This window comes from Tigriopus californicus, chromosome 3 (genome assembly GCF_007210705.1).
Source record: "Tigriopus californicus strain San Diego chromosome 3, Tcal_SD_v2.1, whole genome shotgun sequence".
Taxonomy (NCBI): domain Eukaryota; kingdom Metazoa; phylum Arthropoda; class Copepoda; order Harpacticoida; family Harpacticidae; genus Tigriopus; species Tigriopus californicus.
In genome coordinates this window covers 11,758,751-11,770,330 of record NC_081442.1, presented here as the reverse complement: position 1 = coordinate 11,770,330, position 11,580 = coordinate 11,758,751, and the positions used below count along the sequence as shown (strand labels likewise).

At 40.3% G+C, this 11,580-nt stretch overlaps 2 protein-coding genes across 2 annotated transcripts in view; both read right to left on the bottom strand.

Annotated features, from left to right (window-relative positions):
* Positions 1-3,458: 3,458 nt before the first annotated feature.
* On the bottom strand, positions 3,459-5,085 carry LOC131878286 (achaete-scute homolog 1-like). The gene has a single exon (XM_059224218.1). It carries the CDS (start codon positions 4,518-4,520, stop codon positions 3,648-3,650), a length of 873 nt encoding a protein of 290 aa, XP_059080201.1. The 5' UTR covers positions 4,521-5,085; the 3' UTR covers positions 3,459-3,647.
* Positions 5,086-6,944: 1,859 nt separating this feature from the next.
* Positions 6,945-11,580, bottom strand: part of LOC131878289 (uncharacterized) — a 10,814-nt gene continuing 6,178 nt past the window's right edge. The window contains exons 5-7 of the mRNA XM_059224220.1: positions 8,616-9,936; positions 8,428-8,542; positions 6,945-7,271 (exon numbers count right to left, since the gene is read on the bottom strand). Coding sequence (XP_059080203.1) covers positions 9,906-9,936 — 31 coding nt within the window. The 3' untranslated portion in view covers positions 6,945-7,271; positions 8,428-8,542; positions 8,616-9,905. The remainder of the gene's footprint in view (positions 7,272-8,427; positions 8,543-8,615; positions 9,937-11,580) is intronic.

Sequence of the window (11,580 nt, the reverse complement as noted above, 5' to 3'; positions counted from 1 at the left end):
CAACACGGAATTTCATGGTGGAAGGTCAATTTAATGGCCAATAACAAAGTTAGGGATTTTCCCTCTTCAACAAACTTTGTCGTTGTGGCACTATGGCAATAAGTTTGCCATTTGAGAAATCATTTATCTTAAATAGGATACTAACATTTGCAATATCTTAATTCAAAATAATCCAACCATTATGATTAACTATGTACCAAGTTGGAGGATATCTTTTATCACTTTTATCCACATTATTCAGAATCACGTTTATTCACTTTTTCTTAAATTTCACTTACATTAGAGTTTCATTAGATCAAAATATGACAGATCTGCTGGAACTTGATATGCAACAACACCAAAGAATCACCTTGATGAGGATTAAAACGGACGTGAATTTTTCGCCAAATGAAATTATGCATTTGACATTCGTGAAACTTCTTAAAGTACTTTTGTGTTGGAGGGACAAAGTTTGATGAAGATGTAAATACCTAACGTTGTAATTGGCCTCAAAAATTCCAAAATATAGGAAGACTTTGTTCAAAAAGAGTTGTAAACAGGCAAAAAGGCTGAAGAGCACTTCGAATCCAGTAATTGTGGCTAGTCTCCAAAAATAGTTGGGCCTACGCCCAAATGTCAAGTCAGGTGTTCCCCAGGGTTCCATCTCAAGGCCCCTCCTTTTTATAACATTTGTCCCGCTTCAAAAGCTTAGTATTACTGCCAGTCTCTCTTCTTATGCTGACGATACAAAGTAAGTTCTGGTAGGAATGGCCAAGATTCCACTAGCCATGCAACTGACCTGGAAATAATCTATTCTTGGGTTACTAAGAGTAATATGGCCCTGAACGGAATGAAATTCCGCTCAATGACCTTCGAGTCAACTCCTTTGAATACTCCACTTGTAGATAATGGAGGTAAAGATATTGAGTAGGTCTCATCTATAAAAGGATTGAAGTCAGACTTGGACAAGTTTTTGACTAAAATTCCTGATCAACCTGATATTCAAGGGTTAACCAGATCAGCCAACTCCAATTCGTTGGTCGATCAAATAATATATATAAATAAAAGTCAAGTAAAATAAATAATCTTCTCGTCTTGAAGTGCTGGGATTCCAATCCCGGTAGCGGTAAGGAATCTTAGAGCGTATTCTTGTGCCTCTACGTTTGTTTGTCCTCACTGAGAGTAGTGAGAGGAGAATGAAAAGGACTATTTATGCATTGACCACAGTACATGAAATATCAATACGAAATTCAAATCTTTTCTTGGAACTGCATCGATGTGTAATAGTAGTGACTGGATTTGGATCTATTGTACTCAGATTAATTGAAGCCAAATAGAATGCGTACCTCTACTTTCTTTGAAATGGAATGCAAAAATCTGGATCAACATACAAAATACCACCTTAGACTTTTATCTCACCATGTTTCACGTCGTAGAATCATTGGTGATCAACTGATCATCCTTTAACGGACCAAATTCGGTTATCAGTTAATGAGATTGAAATCTACACAGAGACATCTAAAAGGTAAAGGTACGCGTAGATTCGGTAATCAATAGATGATATGCGAACTTGTCAATGGTAAAATACCTTGTCAAGTTTCAGTAAAAAATGCCAAACATTTTCAACATTGTTGCAGCTCCAATTCTCATGAGAAACAACATTGGTATTTTTGTGAAAATTAACTTTTGAAGCACAAAATCAAGAAATTTTCAATCACTGAGTGAAATAAGTTATGCCAGTGTCAGTGGTTCAGTTTTCACTAATTTTTGCACGAGTTTCTCTGTTTTAGGTTTGCTTAAATTGGAATCGTACCAATAATCACGAAACGAAAGGTAAGTTTTTTGGTGTTAACACAAGGTCATTAGATTTCGAAATTTGATGTTATGAATTGAAGAAAACCAGGAAGCTGAATGTTTTGGATTCATGAAGCTCAGTAGGGACAAAACACTTCACAACGTACCTAAGTAACAACATGGGCTCCTAAGTCGTATTTGATGGCGTTTCAAAAATTATCATCAGTGGAGCACACATACATTGGAGAAATTCATTAAATAAATTCAAAGCTTGACGTGAAAATAATTTATGGAATCATTTATTTAAGTATTTATCAAGTATTTAAGTCACTTTTTTGTCCAAGTCTAATCAGCTTCACTAGATTTTTCACAACTTCATATATTTTTTCATAAATTTGGAGAAGCCAAAATGTGTGTGAAAAAATGTCTTTAGCTCAAAATCATTCACAAAACATTTGTGACTTTTTGTGTGAGCCTTTTGACATATTCAAAGAGTTAATCTTTGCGTTCAAAAACATTGCCGAAAAAAATGCTTTTGATAAGATAATGATTGTTTAGCCATCAAAAACGGTTTATCTCAACCCTGGTTATCAATTAAAGAAAAGATATGAATTTGAATATGCCCCCTTTCACTCATTTTTCTCGTCTGTAAAAAAAAATTAAACTCAAATGTGAAGACTGGAAATATTTAGGCTTTTACAAATACTATGAGCTGAATAATCTACCTCAGAAATGCCTTTCTATTGCAACTTTTCAACCTGTTTCAAATCTTGCCTCTAATTCGTTCTCACTTTAGTGCTACGGGCTAATCACGAGTTAATTCCTTGCATGCCACATGAAGTCGATTTCGGAATCTAGTGAGTGATATTTGATGAAATATTCAAAAATCTAATTCAAAATGAAACGGGATACCACGTATCTCCCTGCAATGTAAAAGAAGAACCATCGGCCCCCTTCCTACAAAGATGCTTTGACCCGCATATTTCAAGTATCACCTAAGAAGTTACACAAAAGTTATTGTCCTCTAAGAACTGATCAGCGATCACTTTGGATTTGGGCCAGTAGATCCGGAACTGAGAGAAAATCTCCATGGTCTCAGTACTTCGAATTACCATACGCCCTTTTATATCTCCTTTACTCAGGTCTGATCAGATCCGTCCCGAAAAGCTTGCGACAAACAGGATGTTTTCTACTCCAGATCTGTTGTGACCAGAACAATAGCTGATCGCCTCGTGGATGAAAGTTGAACCTGCGACAACTTCCAAAAATAGCTTGAATGTCTGTTCTGTCGTGTGTTTCCGAAACTGCATAGTTACCTATAGGTACATTCCCGTAAATTAATCCACCCCTCGCATCCATCTGTGTACCTTATGCACTACAGAGAAACTGTTTCCCATGATGTGTTGTTATCTTGTGAGATCACCATTAATCTTGAAGCCCGATGCCAAACGCTTTGAGGAGCACGTTCAATCTAGTTTGTGCCCATTGTATTGAGTTTTTGAGTTTGCGATGGATGGTCTTGATTGGGGTGAAAGCCCTGCTCGAATTTCGGCTCATGTTTTCGAAAGGATGTTTGTGGAAGGATTAACTGGTGCAATCCCAGCGGAAACCGACCAAGTGGTCCGTTCACAAATTCCTAAGCTACCGGCAAGGTCAATGGCATCCGTAGGTTCATGATATTTATTTACTTTCAAAACGACTATACATAACTGGTAGATAAAAGCAGAGCAAACAATAGTTTTTATACAGCAGCGATGAGTTTGACTGGATTTGTGACTGGCAATGGGTAAACAATAATGAGATCAATGTGAGTTATTCGTTAAGCGTTGGACTTAAAAACGGTGAAAATACTTTGGAACGATGGGTGAGGATTATCAAGCGTCTGACTGGTTGGACATGGGATCGTGGACGGCCAAAGTCGTCCACCAATGTGAGGATCCATCCAGGAACGAAGAGGTATCAGCCGTGTGTCCACTTCCATCAAAGGCGCCCATGTGTTCGGATTTGGGAGACACGGAAGGATTGGGAGAGATCCGGGAGTGATCCAGTCCACTGAACTCAGCTACAGACACGGGAGGCAATTGATAGACCAATGGGTTAAGTTCTCCATTGGAGAGTGATGATCCCGACCTTGGTGATCGCGGTGGCGAGCTCATCCCGGAGTCGTTCATGGACTTGTAGTCCTCAAAGCTCTCGCTGGTAAAGATGGGCCCAGGACAGTCTGGATCCATACTCGGATCCTCTCCGATCAATCGTCTTAAAGCTTGAATGTAATCCACGGCGGCACGCAACGTGTCCACTTTACTGGTCTTCCCCTTCACATTGGGGATGTGACTTCGGAGAGTGAGGAAACCGTCGTTGACCTGTTTCACTCTGTTCCTCTCTCGCGCATTTCTTCTCGACACTGACGGCGTTTGAGGCTTCTTCACACTATGGTGATGCTTCACAAAAGGCACCGACGCGGGGTGCTCATTCTTCGACGACGTTGAGCCATTCTTCGCCGATCTCTTGGACGTCACTTTCTTACCGGCTTTATTCTCCCGACCTCCTGTCGAATCGGCACGAGCCATGATGGGCTTATCTGTGGTTCCTTCCGGCATGGAATCTCCATCTTGAAAGGATTTCAATGCAATGGGAGATGAATTGCTCAGAAGGAGAGTCCCATTGTTAATGACTGGTTGGAGAACAGACGGTTTCACGGGGGATTGGGGGAGAACCAAACGGAAATTGCTCGTTAACCCATTCATATTGGCTATGGAGGAGATACTGAGTTACTGAAGCCTGGCCTCCGGAATGATTTCTAATTGCACTTGAGTCTCCCAAACTTGGTCCAGACACGATCATGGAGAGCTTCCGAGAAAGACTAGCTTGGCAAACCCTAGCATTACTCGCTGGATCAACCCTAGAGCCTGGAATACATTTTGGCATTCAGTCCCTCTCCGCTCCCTGATCAGTCCCCCCCTTCAGTCGGCTTCTGGTCTTGTCGGGGGTGACATATCGTTTCGCGCGCTGCCTACGAACGGTTGCGCCGTTGCCCCTTGTGCAGTTGGTCTCTCCAATCTCCTCAGGACTCGGAGTGAGTCTCAATAGCATACAGAATAATGCTGCCAAACTGTTTGCTTAGCCATACGTAGACTCTCGCATTGGTTGGCTGGATCTAGTGTGTACGTACAGAGCCAAGCACCAAGCTCATGAGGGCATGTCAAACGGTTCAGTTGTTGGTACGTGCTATTCACCCAACGCCATGTTCATCGTGTCCCTTTAGGATTTCCCTCGCTTTTTGATCACAGATATGGCCTGATGGCTTTTCAACCCCCCCTTCCCTTCCCCCTCATATGGACGAATGTCTCAACGGAACTTACTCCTAGCGTTCAAATCCCTACATTGATTCCTCGTGGGTAGGATATGTAGATATATTTTCGAGTTACTTGTGATGTCAAAAAAAATTGTATCTTCTCTAAGCTAGTGAAAGAACGGATCGTTAGGCTGTATTGATCTAAAGTGGATGATGGACTCAATCTTACAAATGGTTGGTCACCAAAGTGTGACTTATCGATCCAACAAATGATCTTGATTGGACGCACAACCACTATAACGCATTGAAAAAGTCCAACGATTCTGGTTTTCGCGCTTTTTCCTCATCTTGCTTTAGTCATTCGAACACTTCCTGACTCGGTTATTCTTCGCTTTCCTGCTGATTGCCTGGAGCTTGATCCTGAATAGGAATTGGTCGTTGAAAGCCGGGGAAGGAAGCCGAGCTTTTTAAAACTCTTACCACGTACTGTTCTATATGAGCAGGCGATTGCCCGACTGACTTGTAGGGTGCGTGTGCATGTCAGTGTTTGAACAGGAAATTGGGTTCTCTTTAAACCCGTGTTTTAACGAGACTCTTGGGATTCAAGGACCCTAGTCGTTCCCAGAAGAGAAATCAGCATGGGTGCGCATTGTTAATCCCGTAATGATCAGATTTGGCCGCCAATTAAGCCAAGGGAAATGGTGGAATGAACCCGGAGTTTCCAACGATTCCGAGTCTGCTAGGATCATGATGATGATGATGAGGAGGAGGAGGTGGATTGCAGTTCAGTGAATTATTGGATTGGATCCGCATGGCTGGCATTGATATCGAAGATGAACTCGACGGCTTTTTGTTGTATTTACTGACGATCGTTAGGCGACATTGCCGTGTGTCATTGGTACTCTTTGAGCTTTGAGCTTGGAGTTGGTGGAGGAGTCCTTCAGAGGCTTTGGGTGCCATAATAACGACCAGGAGGACACCAAGAACACTTTGCTCTTCCCTGATCCAATCTATGGCAAATCCAAATATTGGATTACAGGGTGCTATTATAACTATTTTCTAACTATTATAACGCATTTTCATTTAGCAAGTGACACATAAATTATTCTCATCCAACCAAATAACACCTTCACTTGCACCGCCGGCTTTTGTTGACTTCCATGCTCTTTTGAAATCAGGGCTAGTCGATATTTGATATTATGTGCTGGCCAAGAATGCCAAAGATTCACATAAACAACGATCAATCAAACCAAGTCAAACTCTTGGAATGGTTGGAATGCCCCGCCATGTTTGTTTGAATGCTTCGACACATTTCTCTTTGAGGCACTCTGTATAAATTTGTGAGGTAGGACTCCTGCCTCGTCATTCCAGCCATATTTTAAGGACGCCAGCTGCATTATATTTGGACGTCGTTGCATGGGGCTCTCTTTCTCTCGGATCCACAATTGTACTGTTGTACGGGTACCACTGCCACTACACACATCTCGCCACAGCTCTTATCCAACCGACCATTCAAGCTCCCAACGTAGATTCTCTTCACAAGAATTGATCGCCAGACGTGTTTTTAAGGGTTATGAACCGATGTGAAATCATGTATTTGATCAATGAATTGATGAGAAGTTGAGTTGCTTTTTGGGGCAGCAACCAGTGGCCAATCTTTTTTTTAACGTCTACCAGGGTCTGATGACGAAGATTTGGGTAAAAGAAATCCAGGGGACATATTTGCCTGAGGGCTACTCGTGCCCCGAACAGGCGGGGTGAGTTGCCAGTTGCCACTGGTGTCTGAAAAGAAGGAACAAAACTGACTCATGTTCAGGGTTGCCATGGACATTGGTATTAAGACTCTATGTACGCATTCAGGGTTATAGCTCTAAATGTATCATCTATAATTTCATCGTCTTTTATTCTCGGCTGTTTATTGCAGATTCCCATTAAGTGGCAGTCCTGCGGAGTATGTGTTATATGCTTTTTTCGGAGGCAAACTTGCAAAAGGAAAGGTTGTTGCCGACGCTTTTCCGCCACGCGTTAAAACCCTGCCAAGTTTGGCTCAAGAAGGAGGGACACACACATTCCTCCCTCATTTTGAGGTTCCAATATGTGCGTGGATGGTAATTCTACCTTCGTGAATTGGTGGGTCGCCCATATGGTTCGTGTGGTTGTCGAGAAAGGTCTCGATGATGAGCTTGAGCGCGAGTTCAACCTCCTGGAAGGAGCGAGTCGGTAATTGAGGGGCAAGCAAGTCCATCTAATTGAGGTTTTGGGTTGATGGGGGTCAAATAGGTAGAAATTGGCATGATTAAAGGGATGTTAATAAAGATTTATTTTGGTTGCTTGGACCTCCGCCCACGGTCGGAATGTGGAAAATTGCCATTTGAGATGATGCATCTGTGCTGGTATCGGGACATCAAGTGGACCCCATTTTTTTTTATTTTGTGGTCATCAATGTCAACTTGATTAGTTTTGTGCTGTCTCGAGGCACACGTCTAACATCTTTTTTTTTTAATATGGGCAAATTTTGTTTATGGCTTGGAAATAGGGGTACATTCTCCTTTCAAATCAAGACATTTGGCTCTTGAAGAGAAACCTGTTTTAGGTGCGGCGAATTTTACTCTATTTACTACAGATCAGATATGTCAATCATTTTATACATTATTTTACAAGCATTTGAATCTCATTTTTTTGCATGGTAAATACGGGACTTAATTATTCCCTTTTCAAATGTATCGGACGTTCAAGTCCAGAGATATTATAACACTGCAGTACTCTGTACAGTTCAATTATTCAGTCACATCTTGAATACAGCATATTTCGCCCATTTGGGCTCCAATGAGTTCAGCAGGTTTGTAAAAAGTCGAACAAGTCCAAAGGTATTTGACTAGTAACATTGATGAAATGAGAGAGCTCTCGTATTGGGAGACAATAAAAACGAGGGGACTGTACAGGATTCAGAGAAGGTGCGAAAGGTATCCGATATTGCACGTTTCCAAAAGCATTCATTAGTTCTGGTGACCTTAGTGGTTTAACGTGCGCTTTGCAAGCATCGTAAAAGAATCCAAGGTAGTTGAATCAATGAAAAATTCCTCTTTCTTGAGTCCTTTGAATGTTCAATTTACTTCCTTTTCAAAAAGGATAGTAACTTGATTCAAATTTCCCATCCCTCACACCATTATGCTTGTTTTTCATGAGATTCAAGGTTCGAGAACAACAATAGGTCCGTCGTAGACAAGAACATCAAGAGCAATGGACCAACTTCACATGGTAGCATTTAGTATAGTGGAGTTGGGACAATTTGGATGCTTGCTTGCTTCAGGTGAGAACTATGGCCTGGGAATATTGATCCAACCTGAGTAATTACTTACTTCCGGCCAACTCACTTGCTTCTTTGGCTTCCCTGTTCAGCTCAGGTGACATTTGTGCTGACGCATATCAGGCTTTGTGGGGTGAGCTTATCAAGACTCGTTTTCTCATGGAACCCTATGTAGCAAAATGAAGTGGGTTTTATTGAAATATGTAGGCTTAGTGTTACCATCGCAAAATTGTTCCATACTCATTCCTCACGATACTCTGTGTCTGCTTCTTCGAGTTTATGATTGACAGGGTGCAGTTCTTTGTAAATGAAAAGAGCCGTCCACACGATTAAAGGACCAAGCTGCAACGAAACAACTTCCTGGTACCCGACCAAACTTTTATTAGTTTTTATTGAAAATTGAAAAGGTTCACAGATTTGACAATAGAATTGTAATGATCCTCTAACCTTCTTCCCAGATGTATTTTGAGAGTCAAAATTTAGCTATGATATATTGGCCACGTTTGTACTTTTGTATTGTTCAATTTTCCTAAATGAAGTCAAATATAGTTCAAATATTTCTTCAAGTTTCTTAAAATGAATTATTTTTGCTTTCCAACTTCTCAATACTTACCTTCACGTTAAACATATGCTAAGATTTCTTTTAGTCGACGCTTTTCACGTGCAGATTCCAATCATTGAGGGAGGGTATCGCCACAAAGTCTGGTCGGACTTTCGTGGTCGAAGAATGGAACGAGAATGTAAAGGTGTGCGTGAGCCATACCTATAGGTAAAGTTCCCGGGTTCATTGGAATGGCTTAATTCGATCCTCGGAACCGGAAGCAATTTTCTAATGCATCATTGGTGCCATATGCTACAAAAATGACCCCTTCTCAAACAACAATACCTTTTCCCAAACTCTCGGTCGTCGGACTGAGGGTTGATATTGGTGACTAGATAGACTTTTTGCCTGTTTGGAATGTCGAGCATCTGACAATGTGAGAAGCGAGATACAATATTGAAACTTTGTATATAAAGGCCTGAGCTTACCATTCAAATTTTGTTGCGTGAAACGAACACGATATTGAAATCATTTTGGGAACATATGGAATAGGATTACGTAGCAAGCTTTATTTCCTAATGTTTTAAAAAGTAAAGGATGCAAAGAATGTAGGAATAAAGTAAAAGTGCGTTTTCGAACAAACAAAGAACTTCAACTACTTGTTTCAGATAAACACTTAACTTACCTTAGTTTGAAAAACTCGTCAATTCGATAGCTTATCTTAACAAGGGTCAGAAGAATCATTTTTTGAGTCGTAAAATGACCGCATTTCAATAAAAAAAATACAGAAGTTACCTACAACTGAGGGTTTTTTAAAAGATTGATAATTGTCGTTCTCAGCATTAAGAGGTTTGGTGAACAGGTTATAGTCTCGTTTAAAGCATATAAACAATGCTTTCATGATTTTGTCTCAACTAGAAGTAGCATGGTTTTGGGAATACGTCAACTCAGGAAGATGTGTTATATTTTCTTTAATGCCATACCTGGGTTCAAAATGGTCGGGTCCCTAGAATTGTCCACCTGAAAAGCAGAGCGTCGCTTCACCAGAAAGGAGTCGCTTTATTCACTGAGACTACAGGGTGACTCCAAACACTGGTTGCACTTTAGAGATCAATAACACCTTTAAACTAGTGGACACAAATTCTTATTTTGGTGAAAATTACATTCAACCACGAGTTGCTTGCTTTGGTATAATACGTACAATATTTTGCATGATTTCGCATATTTAAACTATTTGGGTTCTTCCAGATAGAAGATTCCATTGGTTTTGATGACTGCTTTCTTTTATGACAAATTAGTCTTGGCTCTTGTCATTGTGAAAGCCACAACTGATGTGTGATTTGCGGAGCTAACTTCAGCATGAATCTCTGACCAAATACAAAAAAGCAATCACTTTGGCTAACTGAAATCAAACACCTTGACCCCAAACTCAAAGGGATTCCAAGTCTATGAATATTCACTATCAAGCCTCTTCAATACAAGTATTGAGATACGCGTGGTAAGAGAATAATCTGTCTTTTGCTGATGTAGTTCTTGGTTGTATATGGCTACATAAAATTGCTGAGAATATGAATGCACACCTCAATATTGAACTTGAGTCCGCTGCTAAACAAGTATGGTAGAAAGGACATTGGTTGAGTGATTAGTCCAATAACAAATTATATTCAACCCTTTGAAGGCCACGAAATGCGTCTTTTATTTTTGTTCGTACTTTAATTAACNTATAGTCTCGTTTAAAGCATATAAACAATGCTTTCATGATTTCGTCTCAACTAGAAGTAGCATGGTTTTGGGAATACGTCAACTCAGGAAGATGTGTTCTATTTTTTTTAATACCATACCTGGGTTCAAAATGGTCGGGTCCCTTGAATTGTCCACCTGAAAAGCAGAGCGTCGCTTCCAGATAGAAGATTCCATTGGTTTTGATGACTGCTTTTATGACAAATTAGTCTTGGCCCTTGTCATTGTGAAAGCCACAACTGATGTGTGGTTTGCGGAGCTAACTTCAGCATGAATCTCTGACCAAACACAAAAAAGCAATCACTTTGGCTAACTGTGAAATCAAACACCTTGACCCCAAATTTAAAGGGATTCCAAGTCTATAAATATTCACTATCAAGCCTCTTCAATACAAGTACTGAAGTAGCGCGTGGTAAGAAAATAATCTGTCTTTTGCTGATGTAGTTCTTGGTTATATATGGCTACATAAAATTGCTGAGAATATGAATGCACAGCTCAATATTGAACTTGAGTCCGCTGCTAAACAAGTATGGTAGAAATGACATTGGTTGAGTGATTAGTCCAATAACAAATTATATTCAACCCTTTGAAGGCCACGAAATGCGTCTTTTATTTTTGTTCGTACTTTAATTAACACTGAATAGCGTCTCAACAAAGAGAACAAAATAAGATGATTGAAAATGTTCACATTCTTCTGATATTGTGCAGCCTTATTTTCTTGGAAGACGTGATGATGAGCCACTTCATTTGCATAATGGCAGCCATTAAAGATAAGGATTGAACTCTATTAAAAATTTCCTTGTGAATCATTGTGATCCTTTTGAAGCCTCTGCATGTTACATCGAAAATTTCTTGGGCACCATCATTCAACAATTTGCTTCCCCCCAAATATGTGCAGGGAATATGTTGATCCTATATTAGAAT